Genomic DNA, 16,938 nt, shown 5'->3' on the forward strand with positions numbered 1-16,938 from the left:
TTGTACACTTTGGAGAAGTCAGTTTCCCTTCAAATCTCAGTACTAAATGGTAGTTTTTCTGTAAAAGATATATTTTCTCTAGAGTAGAATATGACGATGTTTAGGATAATGATTAATAGTCCAGCTTCAAGTCGTCTTAGCTGAATACTACTCGTAGTTAAGGATAACTACTTTGTGTAACATCGCTGCTTTTGTCTTAGAACTTTTATAATAATGACCTAAAAATCTCAAAGAAATTCAAGTTGTGTTGACTTTTGTAATTTGGGTTGCAGGAGCCAAAGATCAATGTAGGATCTAATAGGGATGATTTAGAATCTGCAGCTATTGATTAGAGACAGAAAATGAAACATTTTAATAAATTATTCATTTCTCAAGCATCACTGAGTTCTCCAGAATAGTCTGAAGCTGTGTAGCTGGAGCAAACAGCTGTCAGATCAGTTGGGAGAAAAAAAAAAAGTTGTAGCAATCCTAGCGTAGTTTGCCTATGAGTAGAAGAAGTTAGAAACTAATGGAATCTAAGTATGAAGTGCGCAGCTGTAGAATGTTAATATCAGAAGTTCATTAAAATTTGACAGGTGGATAAATACCTAACACAAGGTGAAAAATATTTCCCTTACAAAAATTTAACTGTGAATGCAAATTCTGTCAATCTGACCGTGATTTTTAAAAAGGTCCTCTAAGATACTAGGTCACCCGAGGACATAAAAAAAAAGACTACATTTTTTACGAGCTTTGTGACTGTTTGTCATCGCTCTCCTATTGGCTGTCCTCAACCAGCTACCCTCCAACTCGCCTCCTAATTGGTCAGATTTCAACAGGGCTTTCCGGGCGGAAAAACAATTCGCGCTGTGATTGGCTGACGCATCCGTCTGGCTTTTGGATTTGTAAAAACGGATCCATCTGCGAGTCCGCTGTAGGGCGCCGTCCGGCATGTCTTGTTTACGGCGAGGTAGGAATACCATCCTGCGGTCCAGCTAAGCGTTTTCAGGTGAGTTTATTTAACGTGTTTCGCTTCAGTAGCCGTATGCCGCTAAACTGCGACTGGAGGAGACCATGGGGGAGACCTCCAACCGCCATATAAAATATGGTGGAAGATATGACAGTTCCCGGCTACGTCTATTTCCTGGTGCGGTGACTGTATGCTACACACTGTAGGGATATCGGCGTGAGCAAAACATGCAATTTTGCCGGAGTTACCACAAAGCTCTGCTACGATGCACCTCAAATGTTTATCACAGTATACGTCTGGAGAGCCGTCATCTGAAATTCACCAACACTGACTTGAATAATTATTCGCTCGCAAAAAATAAAAGTTCCAGCAAGTAGACGGCGCTCAGTTTTGATGAAACCACGGCTTGTTTGATTGAAAACAATAACTAAAATGTTTGTATGCTTTAGTAGGTACAAAATCTACTACATTTCCTTTTTGCCGTGTTGCTGGGTTTATTAGCTTAGCGTAGTTGGTAAATATAAGCGAGACAACTTTTCGCGCAAGTGAACGAATCCTGCGTGCCAACCACAATGACTGGCAAACACTAGGAGCTCGAATTCAAAGCGTAGAAGTCGGTTTTGCCTCTAATCATCTTCAGTTATTGACTATACAGTTCAGATTATACTACAGTTTAAAAAGAAGGGATTGTGATTTACACATTTCTTCCACAGCCATCAGCCACATACCACACTGAAACGTAATTAATGCCATTTCATTCCACTACATAAAACTGCATAGGGGTCAGAAAACAAAAGTAAAATAGTTTATTGGAGATTCGGATCTTTTAATTGACTCTATTAAAGACCTATCACTCACCAAGATTGACTGTGCCTGTATTTCAATCAACACAGGTGTGAATTTCCATGAATGGCCCCACCTGCCCTTTGTTGCACTGCTATTATTGTTACCTATGTTTATTTAAATTTAAGGTAGTGGTTTTGTCTTTCAGGCTTTTTCGTTTTGCATTGTTCAGCACCTCTTTATGTGCTCTATTTTTCAATCAGTCGGGTAGTACTATTCTTTCTCAACTGTGAGAATTTGCTGCTTTTCTTGGTTTTGTGTGATAGAAAACATCATGTCTGGGGTTTGGGCTGTTGATTGGACATAAACCATATGTCTAGTTGAGTCATTGTTATTTATACAGCACATTCAAAGCAACAGCCATTGAGGAAAATGGATTTCCAGAGTTAGGATTTACAAATTAACAAGTTTGACTATTGGGGTTAAGACCCGACAGCGTTATTTACTCTGTGAGATTACCTGAGCAATTTAAATAAATTTAAACCTCCGAAAGGACATAAAGTGTAACTTCACATGATATCCTAAATATTAGGGCTAAATTCCTACAGCATTATAAATGTCTTATTTAAATATTTTACCCTGGCTAGAATAACCCAATAAATCCAAAGACTCTCTGGATTCCCGTTGTTTACACATTTCTCTTTATTCTGACATTTTGTGTATATAAACTAATAATGTGTGTTATAATTCTTCATTGCAGAATCCACTTCCATCCCAGAAATTAGCAGAGTAAGTGAGGCTATATTTTTAAGACGTCTTGTGAAGAGCTTTCATATTGAAATGAAACCCCGCATGTGTGTTGTTTTTCCATTGTTGTTATTTACAGAGAAGGCCAGACAAGGAGAAACAGAGAGAGAGAGCAAGGGGATGTTGACTTATCCCTCTGACTCGCTCCCTAAGATAGTTTGTCCAATGGATGAAGATGCTATTCCCCCAAACCCTTTCTGTAGTGCACCTCCCCACAGTGAACCTCCACCACCCGTCCTCCCCCTTTCCTCCATCACTCCCAGGTATAGTTTTCCTGCCACCTTTTGGTTTGTTTTGCTTTTGGTGTATTTTTCCCCCTCTTGCTTTATCACACTTTTTTATGCACTGATTGGTTAAGGAGTACACAATCTTGAATTTTTTGACAGCATCTACTTACTTATTATTTCCATAGCTATTATAGTCACTACTGGCAACATGTGTTAGGCGGCTAGCTCGTTTAATTCCAGTGGCTCCATGTGTCTAGTTTCATGCAGGTTGGGGTGTCTCAGTGCCGGTCCTTATGTTTTTCAGAAGATTACGTCTTTTCTCAATATTATCATTTCAGTCACAACACAGTTTTCCTCACATGAACTGTACAGAACCTTCAGCATTTAGTTTTAAATAACTTGGGCAAGCAACACAAACATTTGTGAAAGCTTTCTGGTAGATACTAGAAGTCTGACCTGAACCGAAGACAAGTTTTTGTCTTTACTGAAATACATCCACTCCCTCGAACTGGTATATAGCTTCAGTAACAAATGTATAAAATAGCTGAATGGTCATTATCAGTTCAGAACAAGCTCACAGATATTACATTTAGACAGATTGTAGCCTTGTTTACTCTCATTATTGTTATTATTATCAGTATTTTATTTATCCAGTACAGTTTACTTATTGGTTCCTGTGTTTGCTCTTATTTTTCTTGCGGGTTCAGCCTCCTTATTCATTCCTGCGTCTAGCTGCTTTTTTCCCCCCCTAACTGTATTTAAAACAAAAAAACGCCACATTTAAGGATTTCTGTGGATCATTCACAGCTGTGCCCGTGATGGATCATCTGGACACAGACGAAGCGGTCGCATTCAAGCTGTCAGAGCTCAGACTCCTAACAAGCACAATAACGCAGACACCCGAGCAGCTCAGAAACCGTCCAGGCAGAATCCGTCTCCCTCGAAGAGAGAAAGGCAGCTTGGAAATATGGTAGGAATTTAACTTGAAAGTCTTATTTAGATGCTAGCCAGTAATAAAATTGAGCCTCTGCTAATGGATTGTTGGTTCACGTTTTTGCTTTGTAGGTGCAAGTGTCTCAGTCGAAGCAGCCAAGAGTTGAAAGAGCACATGCGCATGAGAAACAAAACGAGGTCAGTTTCATCTTTGTTTGATCTGCGCGTTCCAACATTGCATTCCTCTGTGAAGAGAGATGCTGTTTGTCTGTCTGCACACTCTAGGTGATTTTTTTTTTTTCCTGGTGTAAAGCCACTGGAGTCTCATGTCTTTCTGCAGAAGCTGTACTACAAGGCTGTGTATGAAAACATTGGAGACCTGTACAGTGAGCCGGGTGTCAGGGTTAATTGAGTGATTTAATCCTCCTTCACGGTCTGCTGCATCTGACAGAGACAAGCACTCGAGTGTCTTAATGTGACCTACAAATGCACAGATACAACAGAATGCAGTGTATCTTTATTTCCTTCTTTTTGGTCAAAACAAAGAACTAACCAGGTCGTAGAGTAAACTGGCTGAGGAAAAGACCACTCATGCACTCCTTTTCCACCATATTTTAGAAACTTCGGATTTATTTTCAGCTTAAATTAATGCAGTAAGAGTATTTATTTCCATGAAGGGACTGAAATAAATAAAATGGGAATGTACATCTGTAAAACTCATCACAGTAATAGTGAGTAGACACTATTTTTTTTATGTTTATTCTACAAGTGAAAACTTTTTATTTATGCTTGAAGAGCTGCAGAAAATGATTTTTCCACAGAGGGCACTGTCTGGTGTGTTTTGTAGGTTGTTTAGTTGGCTGGATCAGAAGCTCATCTGGTATTGATGCTCAACCAAACGCTGCTTAATTCTCTAAAAGTAACTGTAAAATGTTTGTTTATTTTTCAGGATGGATTGGATCTTAGTTTTACAGCAGAGCGCCAAAATAAGTAAGCATGACCGCAAATTTTTCACAGCTTTATATGAATGATAGCATTTAGCTGCTATGGAAACTGTTTACTTTGACGTGCTTATTGATCTTGCATTTTACAACTTGAATAAGAAAGTGTTTGCAGTGGAACAGCTGTGATCCGAGCATGTCAAGCAGGCGTGGTTCAAGTAGTTTTCTATGTAATGTGCAGTACCACGTTGGTGAATAACAAGACATGAATGCATTTCAGAACTTTTTGAATAATGAAAACTATACAATGTCGTGGTACCACCAGTGATGTTGGCTAAAATCTTATCTCGTTATGTTCTTATTTATGTATTTATACATTGCACTGCTCCAGCTTTGTGATTTGTCACATTTCCTCTATTCTACTTTTGTATTACAGGCAAAGGAACCAGAAAAGCGCATGGAAAAAAACAGATGTGTTTCCTGGAGAAAGTGAAGTTGAGCAGTTGACTAAAAACGCTGCCAAGAATGTCGACGCTGCTAAGTCTGACATAAATGCTTGCAGGGAATTGGCTGCTGCAGACACTGTTGAAAATGCGTCGGTACCAAAGGGATGGGTGATCGGCCCGTTGTTTCAGTCGTTCAAATCGAAGATGGCTAGTTTCACAGAGATAGTTATGAGCCCCGTTAAACTTTTCAGAGCCAACAGTCCTCCGCCGTCCATGGACCATCCAGACAAACTCAATCAGTATGAGCTAGAAGCCGCTGAGACAACGAATGCTGAACACTCAGAGCCAAGCGATATGTTTCATTCGGGACAAAATGACTACAGGAATCAGGACACTGAAACTACTCCGCAGAGGCTCAGCGATGTAGAAACTGCACATAATACAGAAACATTTGCGCTCAAATATTCTAAAAAATTAGATTTTGATATGGAGTTGTCAACACACAGTTCTGAACAGGCTGCTGAATTTGCAATAAATCAGACAGATAAAATCTCACCTGATTTAGTGCCTTTTACCCACACTCCTTTACCCTGCATTGTTTCTGAACCAGTTTCAGAATCTGTTGGGTTTATTAGATCGTCTATCTCGTTACGGTCCACTGCCAATGTAAGTGCCTCAAATGAATCCAAGTTGAATACGTCCAGTGTTGTGGAGGACCAGAAGGGCAAGGTGGCATCCCGGCTGAAAACACCAATCAAAAGATGTACAGGGAATAGGACTGAGTTCAAGAAAGTTGACTCGAAGACTCTTATGTCTGAAGACATAAAGGAGGAGTGTGACTTAGAGGTCAATGACGGGCAGCTTTCTCACCAGTATTCTGTTAAATCAAACAACGGCGACTCAGACAAAATGCTGTCTTTGTCTTCTTCAGTTTATCACACTCAGCCCGACTCGGACAGTCTTCAGCCTGATGGCGGTGATTGTGATGTTGGAATCGTGGACAGTTGCAGCTTGACTCGACAAAACCTCCATCATAACCTGAGTGACGGTGCTACTAAACAGACACTGGAGCCTAGTATGGACACACTGCAGTCCGAGTATCAGCTAGTCCCTGAAACATGCTCTGGGAGAGCAAAGAGGGCGATAAGACCAAACTGTAATTTCCGAGATTCTGTAAAAAGGAAAAGACTAATAGCGGATCCAGAGGATACCAAAAAAGAGTTGTTAAACGTAACTTCAGATACTGTCAAAAGGAGAGAGCTAAGACCACCAAGACAGGAGGTTGTGTTGTTAAATACCAGTACAGATGGGAAAGAAACACTGAAAGCTGCTAGAAAAAGACAGGCCACTTCAGCAAGAGCAAATAGGAAAGGAAAAGGGGGTGAAGAAATGCTTTCTACGATAAATGAAACCGTTTTACACATGCAGACTGAAAGTTCCCCTGATGCTATGTTGATTAGCTCACTGGATAGAAGCTGTGGTGTGTTGGAGGACCATCAGAAGGGCTGCAGCAGCAAAGCCAAGCCAAGCAGTTCCTGCAAAAGACAGAAGACTAGAACAGTTCTTAGTAAAGCTGATGTGAACATTGATAACGGTATGGATCTGGAAACAACTGTGGCAATCACTTCTACTAAACAAGCTGAGGAGGAGCCCTTATCTGAAGTTCTTGTCCGTCCTGATATAAAGCAGCTACAGAACAAGTGCCGGAATACGAACAAAAAGCCACTAAAACGGAAATCGCCAATCCAAGCGAGTTCCACGACTGAACCAGGCAGCACTTTGGTTTCTGACACAGTAAAAGTATTATTGGAGCCATTAGAACTCATGCGTGAAAATCTGAATACCTCTCAGCGTGTTCAGAAAGAAGAAAACTCGGCTAGAGGGCAGAGCCAGTCATCCAAGAGACCCAAGAAGGGTCCTAGAGATTCTGCTCAATCAGCTAGTGGGACTCAAGAGACAAAGCAATGTATCAGCAACCCTCGATTGTTAACCAAAGATTGTCAGAGTAAAGAAAGCAAATATAAATTCTCAACACACTCTGTGTATTTTGAAATGACACCCTTTGAAAATATTCCAAAATCTCTTCCTTCATCCTCCAAACTTGTTCAAGACTGTTCTGTACAGTTACACAACAAATTTAAGCATTTAACAGACGGGAAAGAAAAGTGTGGTGCCGATGAAATATTTCTCACAGACTCTGAAGTTAGTAACAATAGCACCATCAGTCTCTCTCGACTAAGGTCCAGTACAAGAAGAGTTAACGTTAAGCCAAGGAGAGCAGACAACCAAAGGAGGAAATGTAGGGCTTTGCATAGTAGGATGCAAAAAGGAGAAGAGATGACAAAATCTGTCACTATGGAGGATGCAGAGCTGGCTACATCAGGTAGACGCTCGTTAGGAAATGGGTCCTTGACGCGTCTCTTGCGCAGCTACTCTTGTCCAGAGATCCCCTCCCTCTGTCACCAGGACACGTCCTGGACCTCCTCTGTGCTTTCACCACATCACAGCAGGACTCACATTTCCCACCACCACCAATCCTCCCACAGTTCCTTTGTCTCTCACAAATCCCAGCGGCGGGCTCGTCGACACACAGTCTGCAGTGTAGAGATCGAGAGGGAGATCGCTCCTCTGTGTCTTAGGAAGGAGGTGTATCCGTCCAGAAGATTGGCCTCGTACGACGCCCTCACACAGCACCTGTCTCCCAGTCTTGCACTTTCCCCCAGCTCATCCCTTACAGCTCTAGCTTCCTGCTTCCTCTCAAGCCCCCTGGCTTTCCTTTCCAAGAAGTTTGACAGTAGGGGAGCTACTACCAGCAGCCCCAGCACTTCCACTCATGTTTGCTCTCCCTCCTCCTCCTCTTTGCTGTCCCTGCTGAGCTCCTCCTCGTGGCATCTTCAAGGATTTCACACAAGAAATGATTCCTCTAGTGCTACTTTGGATTCTAACAGCAGGTAACCCTCTTTTCTAAATCTCTAGTTTTGTGATGGTCCTAAGTGTCAGAACTGTGCTGATATTTACTCTTGGCTTCTTTGAAGTGAAAACCAACTAGAGTGTGAGACTGAGAGGAGACAACAGAGCGAGGAGGAGGATGACGGTGAAGACACAAGCTCTTCCAGTCAGGAGTTTGAAGACATTGGGCTGAGAGAGGAGAAGGCCCTGTCTGACTCCGAAATCAAGGTACACATTAATATAAAAACGTATAATGACTTCTGGATTTATTAGCATTTTTTGTAGGTGCACCGACAGAACATGTATTCAGTCTAAACTTAAAACACTACAGTAGACCCTAACTGCATGTTGTGTTTTATGTGTTGTATCTCAGTGTTTTCTGTGCCTCGCTGACTTTCTACTAGTTACATTTGATGTCTTTCCATGTTGTATTTTTATATATTTGGAAGTAACGCTCCGCAAAGAAGTTTCTACACTTCTCTCAAGCAGTTAATGTCAAAAAAGCTTAATTTCCATTTTCTTTTTTTGCAGCATTTACAAGCTTGCCTTCATATTCACTTAACATATATTGTACAATATTAAGTAGTTGTAAATATTCCACTTGTTCTGTTGTCACTCTAGTCGCTGCTGATTTTTAAGTTCCTCTCATTTCTTAATGCTTTTAAAACAATTAATCTCTGCGTTCATCATCACAGGTGGTGAAAAAGCACGAGGAGCGAGGAAAGGTTTCGTCGATCAGAATTCGTAAAACTTTACCCAAACCTCAGACCAACCTGACACCCATGGGTCTGCCTAAACCCATCAGGTTTGTATCCCATAATACAGACATTGGGCATTGCTCTATAGGTCAGCACAGGTCACTCTACGCAATAAGCTACAATAAGCAAGACAAAGATAATTCCTTTGTTGCTCTAGTGTATATAAAAATAAGTCATTTAAATGTAATTTTAAAAATTAATTTAATGTGTAATTTGAAAGTTTTTTCTTAGCTACAGTTCACACAGCGACGTCACAGGGAATCTGAAGTAAAAGTCTTATCTAGCTTCTGTGTCTATCTGACTGAAAGTACAAAAGCATCTTGCTGATAAAATCATGTGCACTAAGTTCAAACACATGCAGCAGCAGGTCAAATTCTGCTGGGTCACGCTCTGACCTACAAGTGGAAGTGAATTTATGTCAGTGCATGTGTTTGTTTATTCACTAACCTCTAATCAATCAGACTGATTGCTATGCTGTTCCCGTTTTCCTTCTGTTTCACTGCAGGCTGAAAAAGAAGGAGTTTAGTTTGGAAGAAATTTACACCAATAAAAACTTCAACAAACCCCCTGAAAGGTAAGTCAACATATATAACCGTTTACAGCATTTAGATAAGTGGTAAATGTTTCATGTACACGCAGAGAAGAAGCTCAACAAGTCACAAGTCTTCTACGAATCTAAACGAACGGATGGCTTAAATTGCACCATTAACACCTTTTCCTTTTCGACTTTGAACAGTAAAGCAGCCTTTGTTTATGGCTCTATGCTGTGAGCAATGATAGATGTTAAACAGGCCGGAGACATTTGTTGCTTTAAAATTAATGAGTCAGTTGTTTGTTTGTTTTTGTCACCATAGATGGTTCTTTATGACTCTGGCTGCATGTTTGGGTTTGTTGCGATGCTCCAGAATTAGTTGAAGACACCATCCTGAGTTCAGGGATGAAGAGATAAAAATCTAACCCTGCAAAATGCCTCAAATCTTGCCATAGTGCAGTCTTTGTAGTATATTCTTTGCATAAGAAATCTTAATAATTATCCCTAAAATGATACAGGACTTTATCTGCCAGATGTAGGACAGCAGCTTTAGAAATTTGTCAGCAAAATCTATTATTCCAAACTTTGGTTATTTTCTGTGTCTCTGCAACAAACAAGGCTGGAGGCATCATGTTTTTGGGTTGACTCAGAGGAGAACTAGTTAGAATTTCTTCTTTAGAGGGTCCACAGAATATCTAAAAAAAAATAAAATTCACACACCAGTTATGACAAAATGGCACAAAAATATCCATAGGATGAAGTGATGACTTTACATTCAACTAGTCGAAGATAAAATTTGGAGATCCATGAAAAGAAACTGCAACTCTTTGGTGGCGTCTTACAGTTGTGAGGCAGTAGTTCCACTTTTATCGTCTTGAGATTCAACCCATGCTGTTTTGTCACAAACCAGTTTTTACCTGTTGCCAGCAGCTTCTGCTTTCCGTTTGTGGGTTGCATAGTTTCTCTCAGCTATCAGAAATACAAATCAAAAGCTCCGTACATCCAAAGTAAACACACCATGTACTTAGACTTGCTGAGATTTGGCATGTTGGGTGCGTTTGGGGCAAAGCTTTAATGTCTGCAGGCTGCTGCGAGTGAAGCAGAAAAGCTCAGTTTGACCAGAGGATGGCACCAGAGGAAAGGTCATGTTGTTATCAAAAACGGCTGCGTCAGGAGGTATTCAATTCTACGCTGCCTTAACTGGGATTTGTTGCTCGTGTTTCAGCCGCCTGGAAACCATATTTGAGGTGCCTCTCAATCGCAAGAACGGCTCTGAGTCCTGGTTCGGCCAAAGGCGCGTCAAGCGATTTCTGGAGTTCCTGGAGGTCGGCGAGGCCAGAAAACCAAAGAAGCCTCTACTCGGAGTCGGAAAAGCAGGAATTTCCTCCTCCAGGACAAGACGAGGAGGCTTCCCTAAAGACCAACCGTCCCTCAGCGTGCAAGATATGGACTCTCTGCTCTGCACGAAGCTCGATCAGCTCAATTTGTGGCTGACGCACGATCAGAACGACAGTTGACAGGTGCCTCTTAAATGTCGACTGTTTGGCAGCCTTTAAAAACAATTTGATGAAGATTCACATGTGAGTCTTCCAGCTTTTTCTAGTTTTTTCATCAGCACAATCAGTGTATAAATGTTGTGGTGACAAGTTCTAATTGAAGAATTTTCATTCTGTAGCATCTGTAGCCTGCAAGTTGAAGGACAGAACATCATAGCATCATAAATGTATCGCCTCATAGAAGCTGGTTATGAACATAGTGGTCAAATGCATTATACATGTATACAGTAAGATACTTTTTCATTTATATACAACCTCTGCCGTCCGTTTGTCCCCTCAGCCACTTCCCCTTTTCAAAAAGAGAAACAAAAGTTGATATACTTGTATACTACTGCGCTATTTCAGTATTTTAAATGTCAGACCAGTTTCAACAACTCTGCACAACCTCAAGAGAAAATTCTGCTTCAGTAAATTTTTTTCCCTAAATGAGGATACAGATTGTATGTGATTTGTGTTGCGCTCTGTTTAGAAAGAACACAGAGCATCGTGCTACTAGTAGTGACCTCGCAGCATCGTCGTGAGTCGTTAATAGAGGCAGCTATTTTTATTAAATGCTGAATAGAACTTTTAAACATGCCAGCAACAGATCTGTATTTACTGCAACCAATTTCACAAAGTTTTTTGTCCATGAAATTTATGTACAATCAAGTGCATCTGTTAGTGTCTAGGACTGCCTAAATCCTTTTACTCAGCTCAGGGCAGAGCCTTTTCAGTTCATCACTTCTTTGTGTTTGTGTTTCGAAAATATAGCATGAAAACAATAAGGCACTCCAGGGAGCATTTCTAATCATTAATGGAAGCGTCCACTGCTGGCTTCTTTTTTAACCCTGTAGTTCTCTGATTGTTTTGTAGGGTGACTTCTTGGTGAACTACTTATCGATGTATTTTTTTTTGGGGGGAAAGGGCGTATTTTTGCCAAACATTGAGGTTGCCTTAACTGTAAAATTTGTTGGCACATTTGTAATCGTTGCTGTTTTCTTTTTTTATAAGGGCATGTCAAAATGCTTCAAAGCAACTCAGAGCACAAAGTTGTTGTTTTTTTTTGTCATTTTATTATAAAATTGTCTGTTTATATGTTTGTATAAAAGTACAACATACAGATACATTTGACAATAATAAAGCTAATACAGTAACAATGCAATAATGCCAAGTTAATGTTGGCGCAACAAGAGCAGCTTCTTGTAACGTCCTGGTGAAACACTGCCACCATCACTGCCATACCATTTTAGCTCCAGCACAGACCCAATCCTTGATAAATACATGTATGTTGTTACAATAGAGATCTACAGATTGACTAATTTATTAACTTTTGTAGTATCTGCAAGTACATACAATAACTAAGAATGACAGTATGTTAAACTGTAAGAAATATTGAGGATTGGGTTATTACTGGAGGATGACAGGCCTGATCTTTAATATATAATGTATATGTGTCATGTAGTGTCATGTTTAAAATGATAGGCAATGCTGGATTTTATATGTTCATTTAAATTTGGTAATGTCCATATGTTCATATATTGTCGAATAAATATTACAGCATATAAAAAAAGTGTAAAAATTCCCAGAATTTTAATACCTTCTAGGGGGATTGTTCCTTGCATAAAAGATTCTAAACATAAATTGGGACGGCAGTCTATCAGCACAAGAAAGACTACTGCAGTCTTTTTTTTATGTCCATGTAACTTCCAGTTTCTTGATAAGCAGCTTTGTACCGTCAACTGTCTGTCTCCGTTAACATCCCAAATCAGAGGAGTCACTCCGCTGGTTATTTTCTGCAGACGCTGATCAGTCTAGCAAAGTGAGAAGATATGAGATCAGTCCCATTAACAAGGGAAATGACGCCACAATCAGGACCCAAATCACGATGGAGATGATGCTGAATTTTTTCGCCCGTTGTGAAAGATTCTGAGCTGCTTCTAGATCCTCCGACATCTCGGCCTGTTGCAGTAAAGACAGGACACTATTTAGAATGAAGGGTAAAAACAGTGTAAAAAAAATCTACACTTTATTTGAGGCTTCTGTTTAACATTTAGAGCTCCTTAGAAGGGTAACAAAGTGAGTACACTCCTTGTGCAAAATCACATGAATGTCAAATTATTTCAAATTGCATTATTTCAATGTCGACAAGAAGAATATTTCCTAATATGAGTAATGCAAAACAAATGCCCCAAAGTAGAAACTCAGTGCAATAAAACAAATACAGTTGTGATCACTGAAACAAACTAAATTGCAAAAACAACCTGTAAAGACTAGTATTTTCTAAGTGTGAGACTGTCTGAATAAAAATCCATTTCAACAAGTATCAGGATATATTAAACCCATCATAGTAACACTAATCAGAGCTGCAGCAGTTGTCTTAAAATGATGCCACTTTAACAATCTTTCTCTGAAAAACTGATGGCTTGAGATTTGGCACCGGAGTTATCGGTGGAAATCAGAGTTTCTGTGGCAGCTCAGACAGTGTGAAGGACATTCCATAACATCAACCTCTATGAATGGCGTCCAAGAAAAAGAAAACGAAGCCCTGATGAATGTTGGGAGCACATTCTTCAGTCCGATGAGATCATGATAAACTTATTTGACTCGGACTGTTTGGCGTGCACGTTTCCAGGACTGTCGCAGTGAATGCACGGTCCTGACAATGAAGCAGAGAGGTGGGAGCGTGACGATGTGGAGCTGCATCAGACCAGAAGGTGTTGGGGAGATGATATTTATATATGTAAAAACTTAAGACATACAGCTGTGTGTTTTTACAGTGAACTGCCGAATTCAATAAAATAAACTAATTTGCCTGGACTTGTATCAGGTAATGTTTGATTAATCTCCACAGACCAGCTGGATTTGTCAACGCGAGTATGTTATGTGTGAGCTCATTTTACAGCTGTCCGCATGTGTTTGGAATGTGACCTTCTCATCGACACCTAAAAGAAAATCTTGGCAGAAAATAAAAGGGAAAATACCTTGACTGAGTAGATCAGAGCTTTGACTCCGATGCAGGAGACCCCACAGATGATGCTGCAGATGGCCAGTTTCCTGTGATGCTTGTCTGTGCAGAAAGGAGCAGCGCTGATTACTCCTTCATCACAAGTGTCGTTGTTTTCTGCGTCGCCTGTTCCTGGTACAGTATTCAACGGGATCTCTTCTTCCACCGTTACATGCGTCTCAGCTGAGTTTGACATCTCTGCAAAAAGTGACATTGAGTGTAAGAGAGGCTGACCTAGAGAACAAGTTTAGGTGATATGTGTATATATGTCAAACATCTTAAAGCCAGTTTTGAGTTAGAATGTGCACAAGAGCCATGTGAGCAGCCGATCTTTATGGTGTAAACTTGATAGGACTGTTTGTTTTTCAGATAAAGGGAGTTTTAAGGAGCTGTTTCACCTTTCATGTAAGGACAAACCCTGCTTAAGTAAATGTTAGTTCATTAAAATAATTGACTGCTCTGGTTCTGACATATTCACACGTGTTCAGTGTTGTGACAGTCGCTCCTTTGTTACTAAAGGAAAACCTAAACAAATGACCACATATGAGAAGAAACTCCAACAACAGAATGTGTCCAGCATCTAGACTGTAAAACATAATTAAAGGGAGCTAATCCCACCCCTTAATTAAATGCATGATTGCAAGATAAAAAATATATATATAAATGCATGATTTAGATGAAGCTTTTAAAGGTTTAAGCATTGTTTTGATGGGTTGTGTTGACGTTATAATGTTGTATTAACTTAATATTTTGTATTTAGACTCAAATTTCTCTGTTAGTTGATTTGAAAAAAAAATATTAAGTTGAGGTAACTTAATGGAAATGGCTTGATAACTTTGTTTTTCTTCACCTTGGGATCAGGATTTCAGGTCTCCTCCCCGACCCCCTTAGCACAGGAGCAATGTAATTTTTTTTTATTTTGCCAACCTAATTTGCCAACTTGTGCTCATAATTATGGCACTAAGTGCATAACACCTAAAATTACTTCTAAATAAAATGGAAATGATGGTTGGAGCAACTAAGATTTTGTGAGTAATTACCTTAAAAAACTTGTTTGTGCTCGATTTGTTGAGGAAAATTCTCCTAACTCAGCGTAGTTTGCTAGTTGAACATAGTTTAATTGGAAGCTGTCATAACTCAGACAGACTGATGCAAACAGTTTAATTTTGTTGACACCAGTGAGTTTAGACAGAACATCTGTCTCAGTATAATTTGGATGCTAAAACTTGCCCAAAGGAAATATGAGGGTTGGAAACTGTTCTTAGATCTTGTCCTTGTTACTTTCTTTTACTGCCCTGACAGATCTTTTTTGGGATTTACAGCTGTATAGAAACCCAATAGATTATTAATAATAGCACTATATACAGGAAGTTTCATTATAATTGTTGCAGTTGTTTAAACAAAAGTCTCCTTTATTTTGCCATAGATGAGACTAAACTCCAACAGCAGAGTGTGCTGTGTCAAAAATCCCGATAACTCACCGACCAGAGTATCATTTGGATGCCAACACTTCCCCAAAGGGAATATCAAAGTTGGAAATTGTTCTCAGATCTCATCCTTGTGGCAAATGCTGTTACTTCCTATTAATGACTTCCCTGGCAGTGCATGCTGTGATCTGAATTGTGCCACAACAACATGAAACTGTGTTCCCACGTTGCTTTTGTGGCTTTTGTTCAGCTTGTTCTGATACTTCAATGAGTTCACTCTGAACAGTTTTAGTTATTCAGCTGTTTCCCCCAGAACTGGACAAAACTGTTTTGAAGAGATGTCCCCAACAAGTTAAAACATGTTCTTTAAAATACCCACAAAGAGTATTTTCTCTTTCTGTTGAGCGTGGGAATCTTTGAAGGCTGGGTATTTCCACAGTAACAGAAAGTACCTTTTAAATGGCGTAACACAGGGAGCAGTGTCTGTGTTAAAAAAAAAAAAAAGCAGAAAAACTTGTATGATTAGACTTTAAAAGCGTCCAAGCTTCCTGTCTGGCTGGTAGGTTGTCAACATGAAATGCAGCTTATCTGATCCCTGATTTCAACAAGCCAGCAGCATAGTCTACGTTTAGATGAAACTGTTTCATCTTAGTGTTGAACTGAGATCTTCATGTAATCTTACACAGACCTGGGAATCATTGAGCGTCATCACAGTGTGCTTAGCTGCAGCTAATATGAGCTGATTGATGAAGAAAGTTATTGTTTTAAAAGTAAATCTTAAGGATCCCAGACAAACAGAGAATTTACAACTGGAGTGAAGATGTTATCAGTTTGACACAAATAAAACCTGTTCAAAGCTTGAATTAAAGTACAAACCTGATCAATGTGAGCTGACTCGTTCTATGAAGCAAAGTTTGTCCACTCTGTTATCAGATATTAAAGTAATCGGCAGGTGTATTTTCTTCTTGTCTCCTCAGGAAGATTCCAGTGACAGGTGCAATCTGAAGCGTCCTCCTTAAAATCATAAAAGTTTAAATCCCTGCATGTGGTCGTCCAAACACTCCTGTGACCGTGTTAGACAACAGCTTCTGAATCAGTGGAATTCCAGAGCCATATAAGTTGTTGAATGACAGGAAGGAGAGTCTGGAATGAAACTCTGCGAAACTTCCACGCCCATTTACTGTGCAGGGTTTGTTTCTCTCTCTGCCTCCCACTCAGACACTCGTCTTCCCTCCCACTGTTACATTAGTTCTCATGTTGTATTCCTCATATTTGTAGGTTAGATGTCCTCTGTGCCTAGTTAGTCACACTGAGACGTGCTGTGCAGTATTGCCACCTTTACCTCATTTATTTTCTGCTCCGCATTCCAGAGTTTAGTAAAGGTGTGTCGGCACTTGTCTCGCCGTGGGGTGAAACACACTCACATTCCAGTTTGTTACTTTGAAGGCGTCTGAATTCACCTTTAACAAGTGCACCGGTCTCACACTTTGGTCTTCCACTCAACTCAGTGGAAACAATCACTACATCTTACGTCACTTTAACATCTACTATTATGACGTTTTATTATTTTCTCCCATCAATCTATTCTCTGACGCAGAGATAAGACACCACTTGACTCATTTTTATAAGAGATGACGCCACCCACTC

The 16,938-nt window shown here is 40.0% G+C and overlaps 1 protein-coding gene and 1 long non-coding RNA gene across 3 annotated transcripts; one reads left to right on the forward strand and one right to left on the reverse strand.

Moving 5' to 3' along the window:
• The first annotated feature begins 866 nt into the window (after positions 1–866).
• prr14 (proline rich 14) lies at positions 867–13,677 on the forward strand. 2 transcript variants are annotated; one of them, XM_022195156.2, is made up of 11 exons: positions 867–988; positions 2,493–2,521; positions 2,619–2,802; positions 3,574–3,736; positions 3,832–3,897; positions 4,649–4,689; positions 5,077–8,037; positions 8,122–8,263; positions 8,731–8,840; positions 9,299–9,367; positions 10,551–13,677. In XM_022195156.2, the coding sequence occupies exons 3-11, from the start codon at positions 2,660–2,662 to the stop codon at positions 10,840–10,842; spliced, it is 3,987 nt and encodes a 1,328-aa protein (XP_022050848.2). In that variant the 5' UTR covers positions 867–988; positions 2,493–2,521; positions 2,619–2,659; the 3' UTR covers positions 10,843–13,677. The 2 variants fall into 2 exon arrangements, with proteins under 2 accessions (XP_022050848.2, XP_051797157.1); XM_051941197.1 differs by lacking the exon at positions 2,493–2,521 and having other exon boundaries at positions 874–988.
• Positions 12,702–16,582, reverse strand: LOC110951895 (uncharacterized). The gene is made up of 3 exons (XR_002595756.2): positions 16,168–16,582; positions 13,842–14,062; positions 12,702–12,819 (listed from the first exon to the last, which is right to left on the reverse strand). It is a non-coding gene; the product is annotated as an uncharacterized LOC110951895 (long non-coding RNA).
• Between the last annotated feature and the right edge of the window lie 356 nt (positions 16,583–16,938).

The sequence above is a fragment of the Acanthochromis polyacanthus genome, chromosome 21 (genome assembly GCF_021347895.1).
Source record: "Acanthochromis polyacanthus isolate Apoly-LR-REF ecotype Palm Island chromosome 21, KAUST_Apoly_ChrSc, whole genome shotgun sequence".
In the NCBI taxonomy this organism is placed as follows: domain Eukaryota; kingdom Metazoa; phylum Chordata; class Actinopteri; family Pomacentridae; genus Acanthochromis; species Acanthochromis polyacanthus.

What these genes read in the sequence shown, in the direction of transcription:
- prr14 (XM_022195156.2), top strand. Translation starts at nt 2,660, where the DNA reads ATGTTGACTTATCCCTCTGACTCGCTCCCTAAGATAGTTTGTCCAATG. An exon ending in CGCATGAGAAACAAAACGAG is followed by an intron (nt 3,898 to 4,648) that starts GTCAGTTTCATC and finishes TTTATTTTTCAG; the next exon opens with GATGGATTGGATCTTAGTTT. An exon ending in TTCAACAAACCCCCTGAAAG is followed by an intron (nt 9,368 to 10,550) that starts GTAAGTCAACAT and finishes CTCGTGTTTCAG; the next exon opens with CCGCCTGGAAACCATATTTG.